The sequence below is a fragment of the Aquarana catesbeiana genome, linkage group LG11 (assembly GCF_042186555.1).
Source record: "Aquarana catesbeiana isolate 2022-GZ linkage group LG11, ASM4218655v1, whole genome shotgun sequence".
NCBI lineage: Eukaryota > Metazoa > Chordata > Amphibia > Anura > Ranidae > Aquarana > Aquarana catesbeiana.
The window spans coordinates 108952193-108969085 of NC_133334.1; the positions used below are offsets into that span (position 1 = coordinate 108952193).

Genomic DNA, 16893 nt, shown 5'->3' on the forward strand with positions numbered 1-16893 from the left:
CTGTAGGAGCAATTATTATTTTTTTTTTTTTTAATATGTAAATTGATTTAAACAACATAAAGAAACTGCTGTACATCCACCGCTGGTACCGATACACAGTTTTCACAATGTATTATTCAGCCATGCATAATATGCATCATGTAATTGTGCTATATTTATACAGTACCAACATTTCTATATTTTACTATATTCACAAGGCGAATCTTGCATTTTGCCTTTCTAAATGCAAGAGAAGTGATCCGGGAAGTTTAAAACAAAATTTTATGCCTCCCAGATCACTATATCCTGCATTTAGATGTTCCTGCTTTAGCAGCGTTTAGGTGCATTTAGAGTACATACTCGGACCCTGGATGCACAGGAAACAATTTTTTGCAAAGGTAGTTAAACTGACCAAACCTAAACACTTTGTGTGAATGTCACGATTGTAGAATCATTACATGCACTTTGAAATTTCCTCTGAACACAAATAAATGCAGACTTGACAAAGTCAGTGTGAATGAGGCCTAAACCTTATCAGGATTACTCAAGCATTCGATGATTTACACATTCTACCATTTTATTTGTTACATCAGTTTATTCCATGCTTGTATATACAGATCACACAAATGTGTATATATGTACAGTACATTACACAAATCTTCAGTCCATAACTTAGCCTCGCTCACATATGACCTCTATTACACTTTGCTCCATGGGCGCAGGATCCAGGCACCGATGGGCTGCACTGCACACCACTTCATCTAAGAGGCAATGGACTAGATTTTCATCGCTGACAAATCGCCACAAGTACAACTGCAGGTAGTGACAATCAACTTGTATTTGCTGCAGACCGAATCGGCCAAATGTGCGGAGACGGACACACTCCAGGAATGTCTTAAGGCTGATTTTTATAATACCGGTAAGTATAGAAACCTGTAAGAAGACAAATAGAACAGAACAAGACGTTTACTTGGCAATCGCACATTTTTTTTTAGAGCACAATCCAATGTTAAGAGAGACACAAACCATAAAAATGAACACTTCCCAGTGCGTTTAACTAGACATGTGACAAGATTATAAAAAGTAGCATACAGTTCCTGCACAAACTGCCCCCTAACACCCCCCCTTATTAAAAGGTACGGTTATCTACTAAATTTAAAACAGATAAGAAATAACCAGTGATACTAGTGACCTGGAATTTTCTAGATAAGAGTATAAATCTTCTGCAATGATAAGAGGGTAACTTCACTTTCGTGGAAAAAAAAATATTATAAAAAACATATACAATTGCTATACAAAATATATTGTAATTGACTGCTATTAAAAAAAAATACCTTTTTTAATCTCCAGCGCTATAATTGTCTGTAAAATGCAATTCAATATGGCAACCATTTTGTACATAGATGGTGTAAAGAACCCCTTAAAAAAAAATAAAAATTTCCTGCTTGTGCGAATGGCTTACTGACTTTCCCAGAAGTCTGCACTAAGATACAAGTCAGATTTCCGGCATCCCCTGCATTTTTGGTGGGATAATCCCAAAGGGGAAATCACAAAATCACATCTAAAGGAATGCAGAACCTGACACTTTCCTCATTAGAAGCCTGCAAGTACAGCAGCTGATTGATTATAAAGTCACTCCCATTAGATTCACTTTGCACATGGACACAAACGGCTATTTCTTTAGAATAAAAAAAGGGTAGGAATCTGCAAAAAGTTTGTTAAAATCCTTGCAATATACACAGATCACCCAGAAGGGAATGTTTTTCTGAACAAAAGTGGAGTTATTCTTGAAGCTCTACATTGAAGTGTGGTGTATACACTGCACCGACTAGAAGCCTAGAATTCTCTCCTTAACAGATATTAGGGTTTTTAAAATAAATAAATAAATAAATAAATAAAACACACATACTCACCTAGATGACTGTAGCACCGATCCCAGCTGCAGCTGTCCTCCCTGCCTCCAAGACTGAGAACTGAGCGATCAAACACCGCTTATCGCTCAGCTTTTTGTCTTTGGCCTGCAGAGAGCCAGTAACTGTCATTCAGCGAGAGCAGCTGGCACAGGCTCTCTGAGATGCCGAGTCAGCTGCCAGTCCAAGCTTCTGGGCAAATCCTGACCATATAGTGGGGATCTTTTTAGAGCCTGGACTGGGTCTGTGAAGTCAGCTGACAGCAGGCTTTAGCCCGCTAACACAGGGAAAGTGTAAGTCAGATGAGGAAGGCAAGGGGCACACTATAGAGAAAGGCAAACTCACAAAAATATTGACAAGACAAATCGTTTTACCTTGTTAAACTGCACAGTGCTGAATATGTCTATTCTCTCAGAGAATAACTTCTGGATATTACTCAGAAGGCTGGTGTCCAGGGGAGCACTAAGTGAAGTGAAATAAGCATATTAATATTTTAATTTACAAAGTATCAATATATTCAACCAAATACAACTACACAATGTAATTACAACACGGATACAAAACAAATGGAAAAATGTCTTTGCTTGAACAGCTTAATAATACCACCTAATAAGTGCAGACTGAAAGACCATGTGGAGGCAATTGCTGGGTTTTAAGTAAAATAAACCCAGTACTCTGATCACAGCTTCAAAGTTGTGTTCCTGCAGTACTTATGGCCATTGTTTTGACTGTAACCTCCCTGGTAGGAATTTCCCTATAGGCTTGAATGGATCTGAAGTACCGAAGCCAATGTGGGCAGAAGTGCACCAGAACAAAGATTTTGAAGATCACATTTTTTTTTTTGCATTTCTCAATAATTACCGTATTTATCGGCATATAACACGCACAGGAGTATAAAACGCACATTCATTTTAAGAGGGAAGTTTCAGGAAAAAAAACTTAAATTTTAAATTTTGAACTTTGAAGCAAAATAAGGGTAAGTGCCCATCTGCAGCCTCAGCATTGCCATCAATGCAGCCTGATCAATGCCCACCTGCAGCCTCACAGGTGCCATCAATGCAGCCTTATTAGTCCACATCAATGCAGCCTCGCCATTGCCATCAGTGCAGCAGCCTCGCCATTGCCATCAGTGCAGCAGCCTCGCCATTGCCATCAGTGCAGCAGCCTCGCCATTGCCATCAGTGCAGCAGCCTCGCCATTGCCATCAGTGCAGCAGCCTCGCCATTGCCATCAGTGCAGCAGCCTCGCCATTGCCATCAGTGCAGCAGCCTCGCCATTGCCATCAGTGCAGCAGCCTCGCCATTGCCATCTATTGACTTCCTATTACAGAGGCCGCCAAGTAAACAGGAGATTCTCACTGTATGTAATCTGACGGCACTTATCCCGCCCCCGAGGCAGCCGAAATTGAAGTATTGTCGTATAACATGCACACGCTATTTGCACCCGATTTTTATGGTGAAAAAGTGAGTGTTATACGCCAATAAATACAGTATCTATTAAGGAATGGGAGAAGTTTACCAAAATGGTAAAGTTAATTTGATGGAGTATATAAACAGATATGCCAGCAAGAAATGCTTTATATTGTTAAGTATTATAAAGTAGTATGAATTTTTTGGCACACTAGCCACAATAGAAGAATGAAGAAAATGCTAAAAATTCCATAAATTCTCAAAGAAGATATATTTTTGGGAAATGCCTTAAAAGTAAACACTGGTGAATGTTACAGTAAAAAGTATTTCAGATAAAAAAATACAAGGCAAGAGGCCAAGATAATTTGTCGGCTGCTCCTCTGACAGGGAGGGGGGGGTCTGTGCTGATCATCAGCGCAGCCCCCCCAAGGATGCTCACACTGGACCACCAGGGACGCCACCAGGACCACCAGGGATGCCCACCACTAGTCACCACCAGATATGCCACCCATGGCCACCAGGGATAACAATCAGTGCCCACAATGGATCCCAGTGCCCACAATTGATGCCAATCAGTGCCCACAATGGATGCCTGCCAATCAGTGATGCCCATCAGTGCCACATCAGTGCCGCATATTAGTGCCCATCATCAGTGCCACCTCTTCAGTGCTGTCTTATCAGTGCTGCTCCATCAGTGAAGGAGAAAACGTACTTATTCACAAAGTTTTGTAACAGAAACAAAAAAAACATTTTTGTTCAAAAGTTTGTCTTTTTTTTATTTGTTTAGCAGAAAATAAAAACCCCAGTGGTGATCAAATACCACCAAAAGAAAGCTCTTTGTGGGAACAAAATGATAAAAATTTTGTTTGGGTACAGTGTAGCATGACCGTGCAATTGTCATTCAAAGTGTGACAGCGCTGAAAATTGGTCTGGGCCGGAAGGTGTATAAGTGCTCTGTATTGAAGTGGTTAAGGCAGTAAGTTACATAGGACAAAATACATAAAAGCAAGTGGATTTTTGCTACACATTTCCCTTCACACCCCTGCCACTCCATTTGACATTTGTGAGTAAGGAGAATTAGCTTCATATAATTTCCAAGTCATGACTTGGAGCTTACACAGGGCTGGGGACTCTTTCTACCCCCATGTGACAGTGCTGGGTGCTTAAATAGCCCCTCACCAAGCACTATGGCTGTCAAGTGGGAGGGAGGAGAGCGACTCACAATCCACTACCTGGAAACACCATTTTTTCTTATTCGGTCCTGGATAAAAAAAAAAAAGGACAGGGAGTATGTGTTGCTGGTGGAGCCAATATTAAAGTGAACCTGTTTTTCTATGCTACATTTTAACCTGTTCCCACCAGCCTTAAACATTTATGCGTCATCACAGAAGCAGGCCTTCTTCTGAGGCGCTGCATATACAGTAGGAACGGAAAGTATTCAGTCCCCCTTAAAATTTTCACTTGTTATATTGCAGCCATTTGCTAAAATCTTTTAAGTTCATTTTTTTTCCTCATTAATGTACACACAATACCCCATATTGACAGAAAAACACAGAATTGTTGACATTTTTGCAGCTTTATTAAAAAAGAAAAACTGAAATATCAACATGGTCCTAAGTATTCAGACCCTTTGCTCAGTATTTAGTAGAAGCACCCTTTTGATCTAATACAGCCATGAGTCTTTTTGGGAAAGATGCAACAAGTTTTTCACACCTGGATTTGGGGATCCTCTGCCATTCCTCCTTGCAGATCCTCTCCAGTTCTGTCAGGTTGGATGGTCAACGTTGGTGGACAGCCATTTTTAGGTCTCTCCAGAGATGCTCAATTGGGTTTAAGTCAGGGCTCTGGCTGGGCCATTCAAGAACAGTCACGGAGTTGTTGTGAAGCCACTCCATTATTTTAGCTGTGTGCTTAGGGTCATTGTCTTGTTGGAAGGTAAACCTTTGGCACAGTCTAAAGTCCTGAGCATTCATCTTTCCCTCAATTGCAACCAGTTGTCCTGTCCCTGCAGCTGAAAAACACCCCCACAGCATGATGCTGCCACCACCATGCTTCACTGTTGGGACTGTATTGGACAGCTAATGAGAAGTGCCTGGTTTTCTCCACACATACTGCTTAGAATTAAGGCCAAAAAGTTCTATCTTGGTCTCATCAGACCAGAGAATCTTATTTCTCACCATCTTGGAGTCCTTCAGGTGTTTTTTTAGCAAACTCCATGCGGGCTTTCATGTGTCTTGCACTGAGGAGAGGCTTCCGTCAGGCCACTCTGCCACAAAGCCCCGACTGGTGGAGGGCTGCAGTGATGGTTGACTTTCTACAACTCTCTCCCATCTCCTGACTGCATCTCTGGAGCTCAGCCACAGTGATATTTGGGTTCTTCTTTACCTCGCTCACCAAGGCTCTTCTCCCCTGACAGCTCAGTTTGGCTGGACGGCCAGCTCTAGGAAGGGTTCTGGTCGTCCCAAACGTCTTCCATTTAAGGATTATGGAGGCCACTGTGCTCTTAGGAACCTTAAAAGCAGCAGATTTTTTCTGTAACCTTGGCCAGATCTGTACCTTGCCACAATTGTCTCTGAGCTCTTCAGGCAGTTCCTTTGACCTCATGATTCTCATTTGCTCTGACATGCACTGTGAGCTGTAAGGTCTTATATAGACAGGTGTGTGGCTTTCCTAATCAAGTCCAATCAGTATAATCAAACACAGCTGGACTCAAATGAAGTGTGGAACCATCTCAAAGATGATCAGAAGAAATGGACAGCACCTGAGTTAAATATATGAGTGTCACAGCAAAAGGTCTGAATACTCAGGACCATGTGATATTTCAGTTTTTCTTTTTTAATAAATCTGCAAAAATGTCAACATTGTGTTTTTCTGTCAATATGGGGTGCTGTGTGTACATTAATGAGGAAAAAAAATGAACTTAAATGTTTTTAGCAAATGGCTGCAATATAACAAAGAGTGAAAAAATTTAAGGGGGTCTGAATACTTTCCATCCCCACTGTATGTGCACTTGTGTTTGTGCTGGAAGTGCACATTATAGTATGGTCCCAGCATGAAAACCAAGCTGTCACCGACAGCTGCTGGTCTCATACCAACAATTGAGCACCAGAAGAAACGGCTGCCAAACACAATTGTGGTGATAGCCTGTGATTGGCTATCACAGTGACCACTAAGTCTGTAAAACCTGCCCCTGTAAGTTTTCTCCTCTTGAATGGAGAAAAATATACATTGGATGCAAGCCTGCACCACTCTTCTAAACCTAAAAAAAGAAGCAGATGCAAGCCCCTTTGTTAATCAGTACTCTGTTCTGCCATATTTGTGAAAGAACAGAGAACAGAAAACTCAAGCTGCATGCTCCGATCTTTCTGCCATCACCAACCCTCGTTAATTCCTTAAACCTTATCCTTCTCCTCGCTAGAAGAAAAAAGAAATAAAAGTCTGTCGCACCTGACTCGCAGGCAGTTCACACTGCCATATGCGACCCGCTGGGAGTGGAAATATAAAGTTAATGACACCCCCAGATCGTTCCCCATATCGCAGTGCGAACTGTCAATTCGGACAGGAATCGTAACGCATGGGTGTTTTGCAGACCAAAAAAAAAGGGTCCTGTGCGAGTTTGGTCCAAATGCGATGCAAATTCAGCCATACAATCTGTATGGCTGAATTTGCATCTCACAGCAGTCACATGTGATTTGCAAAGCAGTGCGAATCACATGCGATATCTGACATCGCACCAATGTGACCCCAGCCTTAAAGTTTTAGTGTCAACATGTTTAGGTAGGATAAAAAAAAACAAACAAACAAACAAAAACAAAATGTGCACTATTATTTCTTGGCCCTACTACAGAAACAAACATCAAATAATGTACAAATATGTAATACCGCTGTGAAGGTGAGGAGTAGGATCATTTATTTTGAGGGTTTTTTTTGGTGGTGGGTCATAAAAACGGCAGGAGATATACAGCTAAATTTTACTATTTTGGGCTTGTTTACCTTTGATAATAATAATTAAAGAAAAAAAAAATAACTCAAGAGATATCCATTACCATTTACCAACAAATAAAGGCCCCATTCTGAAAAAACAAGGTATAATTCATCAATATACAATAGAGGCAAAGGCCTGGCTAACAAGAAGTATACCCTTCGCAGAGGTCAAATCTTGCATGCATTGGACCATGATCAATGAAAAACTAACGGCACGTCTTTCTCTCCCTTTGTGACTCCTACTAAAAGTTTGCTACTAATCGCTCCGAGTGGGCAGTTTTGGAGCTTTTAAAGGCATATTACTATGCCCGTATGCCGGGGATATTGCAAATGTCACCTTGGTTATAATGAGATCCAAGAATTTATATCTTGTTTCGATCCATCATTGGTTGTTTATATAATACAACTTGTAAAATTTGTCTTCTTTTGGCAACGGAATGTATTGTATTATAATTATGTACGTGCTTTCCTTACGCCTGTACACTGTGTTACCTTTAATAAAATTTTTGAACAAGAAAACCTAACAACACGTCTTCAAGAGTCCATGTCTAAAATTCGTAAAAAAATCTGGGACTCCTGGATCAGGGCATTCCTCCTAAAGTCCTTTGATCATCACTAATTAGACCTTTAATAGTAGTCACAGCGATACTTGCTGCTGAGAACCCCCTCCCCCGGGCTGATCCCTCCCTTTTCCCCTTTAATTCCCTGTGTCCCCTAAAGTTTTGCTTTTATCCTGCCCCTTCTACCTCCTATCGCTCGCTTTTCCCCTCCTCCACTAACATTACTGTTCTTTCTCATTAATTTCATGAGCATTCCCATAGGCCTTCTGATACGGATTGTAATGTATTCTATATACACACCTGCCCTAACCTCAGTACAGTGGATTCATGTGCTTTAATGTATCCTTGCTGACAATTGCTCTTAATGTCTCAATCATTTGTAATCTCATTTTTGTCTGTACAACATTCTTCTTTTATTGTTGGTTATGAATATTTTGTACTATTTCCTTTGAGACCTAATAAAAATGATTGAACAAGATATGTACAGATTTACATGTCAAATTTGTAATACTGGGTTCAGGCATTAATGTTGGTTTTACCTTCCATCATGAAGGGGTTAAAGAAGGGATTTGTACAAGGTACATAGTTCTGGTTTTTCTGCTCATATATTCACCTGGGAGTGTAGCTCTGTGCATATCTTCCCTGCAGACGTGAGCTGCTATACACAGAGAAGGTGCGTTTACTGGAATCACTACTATGTGCTTTCCGCACTCCTTCCTCATACAGTAACCCAACCTGCGCAGATCAATAAAGTAATGTAAGTAAAAACATGGGCATTTAAAGATGAAAACATTTATGTGTATTAGTGTTGTCTTGAGATGACAGCACAGCACTAGAGGGTCATTACAGCAGAACAATATCATAATTTCTGGGCAACAAAAGCTGACTCACCTGTACATCGACACTGGTAATATCTTCCACTACTCTCTTCATAACTGCTCGGACATTCCGTGGTTCGATGGTGGTCACCCAGTCGCGAGTCTCAACACTCTTGCGCAGCATCTGAGAAACAACTAGACCCTGAGACTTCACATACTGGTTGAGCAGGGTCTGAGCAGTGGAGCGAGCTATTAAGCACAGCGTACTGACAGGAGTGACTGGAGAGTGGTCCTAACAAAACAAATGACATCTATAACAATAGGAACAGCAAAAAAAAAAAAAAAAAGACTCTGAAAACAATACAAAAAATGCATGTCACTAGTGTTTAATGTAAATAGCATCTAAATGGAAAAACATCCTCCCTATACCAAAAAATTGCAAGTTCTGACACATTTAATTACTCCATATAAATAACTATTTACCAGAAGTGCCCATTTCTTGTCTTATATGGCTAATTAGGAGTAAATACTACTGCTCCAGAAAGCTTGTCCATGGTGCTGTACAGTTACATGTTAAACTGATTGTGTGTGTTGTGGACATAATCTAGCCATTGCTTGCAATGGGGAAATAACAGAGCCCTCTACCACAAAAAGATAAGTGATGTATAAAACTACAGATACAGAGCTAACAGTGCAGGTGCTGCTTTATTCATAACAGAAAGGAAAATCTCCCACATTTTATTAACTACCCTCAATCCATAAATTAACTTCCCCTGGCATGATGCCCAGTGCTGAGGGAACATTAAAGTGGTTGTAAATGCACAAGGTTTTTTTTACCGTCATGCATTCTATGCATGAAGGTAAAAAAACATTATGTGAGCAGCCCCCCCAATACTTACCCGAGACCCCTTCCGATCCAGCGATGTCCACAATAGCCTTATCTCTCTGGGGATTCGCACTCCCGATTGTCTTTTGGCAGCAGCGGGAGCCGTTGTCTCTCGCTGCTGTCAATCAGGAGACGGAGGGGACAGGGACGAGCCGTGGCTCCGTGTGTGAATGGACACACAGAGATGCAGCTTGGGAGCATGCCTGCTTGGCTGCCCCCACAGCAAACTGCTTGAAGGAGGAGCCAGGAGCGCTGGCGGGGGACCCGAGAAAAGGAGGATCCGGGCTGCTCTGTGCAAACCATTGCACAGAGCAGGTAAGTATAACAGGTTTGTTATTTAGAAAACAAAAAAAAAGCCACAAGGCTTTAATATTACTATAATCTATGTTACTCTGCTACGGTACATTTAGTTTTCAGTAAAGGTTACCCCAGTGTTTCTCAACTCCAGTACTCAAGGCACCCCAACCGGTCATGTTTTCAGGATTTCCCTCAGATGATATGGCTGTGGTAATTACTAAGGCAGTGGAATGGTTCAAATCACCGGTGCAAAATAATGGAGAGCCTGAAAACATGACCTGTTGGGGTGTCTTGAGGACTGAAGTTACCCTGTTAACAGCTAAGGATTTCACCAGCTGCTCTAAAGAGAGACAGAATCAAAGGGGTTCCTGATCATGTGATCACTGCACCTTGAAGATGTTAACTATGAGACACAATTAAAATATTAAAAAAAAAAAAAAAAAAAAAAAAAAAAAAAAAAAACCCACTATAAAATGTTATATATATATAAAACATTGTACCAAATAAAAAGCATTTTAGGTGTAAAAATTATTTTTACGTAAATGATGCATTAGCATATAGTCAAATTTGCCAACATATACTGACTAAATTTGGCTTGGGCATCTAGGGATCAATGACCCTGGGCACAAAAGACCGGCAAGATGAATAGGGATGAGCTTGGGCATGTTCAGATCCTAGTTCAAACCCTCTTAAAGTAGAATTCCAGTCAAATCCTAACTATAACTAAACCTTCTCCCACACCCATTCTAAGCCTATTCTAACTACCCTGTAAAAGGAAAGATGTCTATACTTGCCTATTCTGAGGGTGCTACTGTCCGGTTGGCATGTCCCTCCATGTTCCTTGCTAGCATCCACTTCTGTGTACTGGTTTTTGGCCATTTTCATTGGCTGGTGTGATATCACATAACTCCTGCGCATGCATAAGAGGCCGTCATGCAGGCAAACAGGGATCGGGCCAGCCGTTGCAAGCAGAGCACGGGCAGCTCAGTTTACATGCCAGTGGACGATGCAAACAGACAAGTAAATGTGTTTTATTGTAGAATAGACACTGCACGTCTCCCCTGTAATAAAAACCTACCTGCTTGCAGTGAACAGCAGTGGAACTTTAGTTTGCGTTACTCAATCCCGCCAGGAAACTGTCATCTGTACTGTGGAAAATCATAAGCAGTCAAAGCATTCCCCGCCCACAGACGCACATATACAAGTTGAGTGTATATGTGCGACTGTAGGGCAGGAAATGCTTCAGCTTATTATGATTGACCCAGTACAGTGACAGCTTCCTCGCGGGATCGTTTAGGCTGGTTTGGACTAGGATCTGAACATGCCTGAGCCCATCTATATTTATTAACCATTTTTATGCTAACTGGAGGTCACATTCAGCAAAAAGACAATAGAATGCAGGAGTTGTTTTACCTGGCCCAGAAACTGTTCATCTGTCAAGGTCAGTATGTAGCTGATTGTTGAGGTCTCATAGTCCAAGCAGAGCCGAGAGAGAAGCAACAAGAGCAGTGGTGGTGTATTGGCACTCTTCTCCCCTGGAGAGTCACAGAAGTGCCGCGCTGTCTGGCACACAGACTTGATGAAAGCTACAATAAGTCCTTCCCGGACACCCTGACTACAGAACTCACCCTAGCAAGACAAAAGTGAAAGAACTGCAAGACAGGGAGAAGCTGGAAAAAGAGGAGTAACACAATATGATGGATATATTTAAATACTGGAGCTCCAGAACAAAAATGTTATTTTAGTGTTGACCTGAGGAAGAAACAGAAGCTCTGCTGAGTTTTCACTGCAGGCTATATCTCTCTATGTCCCAGTGATATCAATCACCAAAATGAGAAGTAAGGGGACATTTTCAAAACGGATATAAATGCCATTGATAACCCAGCATAGGTTCTAGCCTTTCTCCACTCATTTAAAAACTAGAACAAGCCTTGAGTTTTGTCATACCATTTGGAATGTAGTTCTGTCTTTAAACTTTGGTGTCCTTTACTTTATTTGTAAATTGTTTGGACTACTAAATATTCTGTCACTAGAAATATGCCTTTTAGGGATCTCCCCCAATCGTCATATCACAAAAGGTTTTTTACGTATTCTGTAAATTTTAGGATAAACAAAGTGTATCCTGCACTTGGGAGAACAGAGTTAATCTGGCATGGCCACATAGAAATTGATTGAGCGCAAGAGGCGTTCTGCCTCTTGCGCTCAATCAATTTCTATGTTGCCATGCCAGATTAACTCTGTTCTCCCCCTCTACAAGTTATTATAAGCAGGTAAAGGCCACCCGGCTCTTTTTGAAAAATATGAGAATTATGGACCTCCTCTCCTCACACTAGAGCGGTCTCTCCTTCGTAACCTATTTCAGTATAACCTGATTGATCGTATTTTATTCTCTTTGTTTTCATGATAATCTTATCCCATAAGATCCCCTCTGTGCCAACAATTCTATATTCTTTACACTGACAATCCCCCTATATTTCTTGTATAGTTGACATGAGTCCTATTGTACTTTGATGACCGTGTCTGCTTTTTTTTTACCCCATTGTTGTTAGGGGAGCATTGTTGCCCTGTATTTATCTCATGTAAACTCAATAAAAAAAGCATCTTAAAATAAAATACCTGTGGGCTGAAGTTCCATTGAAAATGCTGCTTGTGCTTACCTTAAAGTATGGTTTGTCTGAGAAAGCGACATCTTTAGCTGTGAATAGGTGCACCGAGGCCAAAACAGATTTAATCTGGTTTAAAACAGACCCAGAGAGCATGGCTAGTAGTTCACCCAATGCTGGAGCCTCTTTCCCAGGAACTCTTGGAGCTGCAAGTGCTTGTCGAACATCCGTTATACAACCCTGGAAGAATTCTTTTAAAGCCTGTAAGTATTGAGCCAGCCGCTCCTGTGCTGCTTTAACCACAATCTCTGTTCCTCTCCGATTAAAACTGCACCCCGGTACCAATTTGGATGGTGCCTGGAGCCGTCTATGGAATCTGTCCAGTGCCCGGACTAAGAGCGAGTTGTCTCCTGGACTCTTTTCCTCTCGCAACCGCTTCTCAACTATCTGAAAGTAGCCTTCGCTGAGCTCATCCAGGAATGTGGTAAGCTTCCGCTCAGCCATCTGTGCTGTGCTTCCCGCTTCTTTACAAAACAGACTCTGGTAAGAAGCTGCTAGGAGACAGGTGTCACTAATAAAACCACCACAGCCCTGGTCAACAAATTCTAGAATGTCACTGGCCCCTTCTAGATCAGAGAGGTGAGCAGCCAAGCGTCCACGTCCATGAGCTAGAAACTCATCACAAAGCAGGTGAGCTGGCTCCTCCAGACTCAAGAGAAGTTCAATACATTCAGATAGGTCCTGGGGGGAAGAAGAAGGATCCCTGCAGGAGAGGGTCATGATATTAGAAAGTGATACAGATGATATGTCATAAGTACAGTCAACAATAAAATAAAAATCAATGATCATTAAGATAGGGACCTTGTCCGTGCCAAAATGAGTAATTAAGACACCTGATATTACATTGTATTTTCCAAGTCGCTGCACTTTAAAGTGATTGTAAACCTCAAAAACATGAAATATGGACACAGCATATCTAGTGCCATTTTTGTCTGTTGCTTTGTTACTCTGTTACCAGCATAAGTCACTTCTGACACCAAGAGAAAAAAGGTGACAGAGGAGGGACCTCCAGCAGATTGACAACCTGCTGGAGGTGTTGCAAAGTGTTATTTCAGCTCTCCCCCTTTTTTTTTTTGAACACTCAGAAAGCTGTATAAAGTTCTGGACTTTGAACGAATGTAGAGAAGGCCGAAGATAAACAGGTACAACATATGTAGGATGATTAGTTTAATCTCTGTGTACCATCTAAGGCTGGTCACTTCACTGGTATATGTAAGGGTTTACAACCACTTTAACTATATATGGCTTACTGGTCATATATAAAAAAAAAAAAAAAAAAAAAAAAAAAAAAAAAACAAGAAGAGAATGTATATCTAGTGTGAAATTCTAGTAGCCAATACACTGTAAGGCAGCACCACTAGAACATGTTTAAGAAACATAATGGATATTAGCAATTTTTAACCTCTTGGTAATCATGTAATGCATATGTGCGGCAACAGGCACTGGGGCTCCCAGCATAGTAACCGAGCTATCAAAGACAGCTAGCTCCCAGTCTTTATTTATGATTGGTAGTCACAGGGCAGGCTCTCAATCATGTGACAGCTAACCACAGTGATCACATGATCAGGAAATCTGTCCCTTCTCTTGCCGTTAACACACAGTTTTAAGGGCTACTGTGGAGGGTGGAGTGGGAAGGGGGGTCAAAAGGACTCTGCTAGGATACATTGACCCTAAACATAGTGCTTCTTTGAAATACATATATTATCCTTTTCAGGATGGCCTCTGTTAAAAGGTACCTTCATGCTATTCCAGACTTACAGATCCCTAAAGCTGATCATTAATATGGCATTTAGAATTTTGTTTTTTATCTGAAGCCTCAGTCATGTAATGTTTAGTTCCCAAGCTCTCTCTCTCCTTTTTTTGTTAACATCAGGTGGGTCCTTCTTCCGGGTGTCCACATCACTGCCTGTCTGATGTGGACACACGTTCTGGTGATGGGGGTTCTACTGCAGAGGCTTCAGAAGCAGCAGAACTACAAGTAGCAATGGGACTGGTCCCTAAGAGAAGTGGCTAAAACATTCCAGTCCCAGGGGAAGGAAACAAGATTTCCACAGCAAGGAAGAGGTGAGCACTTGTTATGTGCCAAGACATGGTGTTTACACCTCCCCAGTCAGGAGAAAGGCAAGTCATAATACATTGAAGGATTTAAATAGAGAAGTTCCTATCCTTCCTGTAACTGTATGGGCTTGTTTATACATGTATCCTCCTCGGAAGAGTGATCCACAATGAATAGCATTCCAGAGTGTCCATAAAGACATGGATAAGCAAGTTTGGGGTGGAGGAACTTGACTGCCTGCACAGAGTCCTGACCTCAGCCCGACAGAACACCTTTGGGATTAATTAGAGCGGAGACTTAGAGCCAGGCCTTCTCGTCCACATCAGTGCCTGATCTCACAAATACGCTTCTGGAAGAATGGTCAAACATTCCCATAGACACACTCCTAAACCTTGTGGACAGCCTTCCCAGAAGAGTTGAAGCAGATATAGCTGCAAAGGTTGGGCCAACTCAATACTGAACCCTACGGACTAAGACTGGGATGCCATTAAAGTTCATGGTAGGTGTCCCAATACTTTTGCTAATATAGTGTATCTATCTATACGCCCATTCTTACACAAATGGTTTGCCTTTCAGTTCATTTCTATTTTAAACTGAATACCGTATATAATAGAGTATAAGCCGACCCTAATATAAGCCGAGGCACCTAATTTTACCACGAAAAACTGGGAAAACTTAATGACTCGAGTATAAGCCTAGGGTGGAAAATGCAGCAGCAACTGGGTAAACAATGCTCATCTGCAGCCTCACTGTGCCCATCTGTACCTTTGATAACCAAAACAGCGGGTGTCTCACGCTGTGTCATGTAGTCTTACCTGTTCGGCGGCCGTCCACTGTAACAAAGCCCCGCCTCCTTCTCGTTCATGATTGACAGAACACTGATTCAGTTTCCCAGCATTGTATCAGTGTTCAGTGTTCCCGTCTATCACGGATGAGGAGGAGGCAGGGCTTTGTTACAGCGGACGGCCGCTGAACAGTTAAGACTGCATGACACAGTGGGAGACCCTCACTCGAGTATAAGCCGAGGGGGGCTTTTTCAGCATAAAAAAAATGTGCTGAAAAAGTCGGCTTATACTCAAGTATATACGGTGGGTTGTTTTACAAGGTAAGGGATTACATATACTTTAAGCTAAAAAATGCCCCACTAATTGTTCTACCTAACCCTAACCTTAAATACTTAGGGCTAATTTATACATAGTGCAGTGACAAGCTTATTACTGCATTTTAAAGTGCCTGTCCCTGTAACAAAACTTAAAAAATGTATTGTTTTCTGTGTGTACTGTTCACACTGCAAGGCAGCCTGGAGCTGTGCTGCAACATGCTGCATTTTATCTTAGCGCACTGTACAGAACTGTATGGCACTGTACAATAGCGCAGTGCATCACCCTGCTGTACAGCACCATGAATGAAGTGCAGTATCCGCGGCGATCTACGCCATGTCCGGCCCCACCTCTGCCCCCCCCCCTGTCTTCTGGGATACACACAGGTCCCAGAAGACAGCAGGGACCACTCAGAATCGGCAGCGCGACTCGCACATGTGCAGTAGGGAACCAGGCCGTGAAGCCGCAAGGCCTCACTTCCTGATTCCCTTACTAGCAATGCCGGTGCCTCCACCCAGAGCCGAGGGACAGGTTAGTTCGGGTGAGGACATCGCAGGCGCCCTGGACAGGTGAGTGTCCTTATTTTAAAAGTCAGCAACTGCAGTATTTGTAGCGGCTGACTTTTTTTTTTTAGGCGCAACTCCGCTTTAATAACGTTCGTAGAAAAAAGGGAGCTATTTGACGTGCTGACTCACACTTCCCACTACAGCTGTCAGGAACGGCTATCAGAGGGGTAGGGGGCTCCAGCAGCTGTCTGTTCCTGTGCGATTACAGCCTTACCTGACTCCAGTGCAGTCTTAGCTGCAGAATCACTCCTCTCACTTCCTGGTTCCAAAGAACACATTGAGAGAAGTTGGAGCTATAGGCTCCTGCTACTCTCAGTCAAACTCCAGAGGAGGAAAACAGGGGCATCGTTTCCTGGCGCGGTTTATGTTTATGAACACACACAGTCCAGCTTGAGATGAGGGCAGGGGTGCCCCCCATAGCATCTGGCTTGCTAAAGAGGCACATATAGCAGGGTACAGTGGATAGAGGTGGTGGGGGACTTCAAGAAGAGGCGGTAAAGAGCTGCTCTGTGCAATATCACTGCACAGAACAAGTATAACATCTTTTTTATTTTAAAGAAAAAAAAAAAATAGGATTTTTTTTAACAGCTTACCTGTAAAATCCTTTTCTTGGGAGTACACCACGGGACACGGAGCCTTGTTAATTACTTATTGGGTTGTATAGC

At 42.1% G+C, this 16893-nt stretch overlaps 1 protein-coding gene across 1 annotated transcript in view; it reads right to left on the reverse strand.

Moving 5' to 3' along the window:
• Positions 1-554: 554 nt before the first annotated feature.
• The window catches only part of VPS51 (VPS51 subunit of GARP complex), a 33124-nt gene continuing 16785 nt past the window's right edge, over positions 555-16893 (reverse strand). Inside the window, exons 5-10 of the mRNA XM_073604867.1 lie at positions 12501-13209; positions 11257-11472; positions 8734-8952; positions 8456-8577; positions 2264-2351; positions 555-912 (exon numbers count right to left, since the gene is read on the reverse strand). Of these exons, the coding sequence (XP_073460968.1) occupies positions 652-912; positions 2264-2351; positions 8456-8577; positions 8734-8952; positions 11257-11472; positions 12501-13209 (1615 nt within the window). The 3' untranslated portion in view covers positions 555-651. The remainder of the gene's footprint in view (positions 913-2263; positions 2352-8455; positions 8578-8733; positions 8953-11256; positions 11473-12500; positions 13210-16893) is intronic.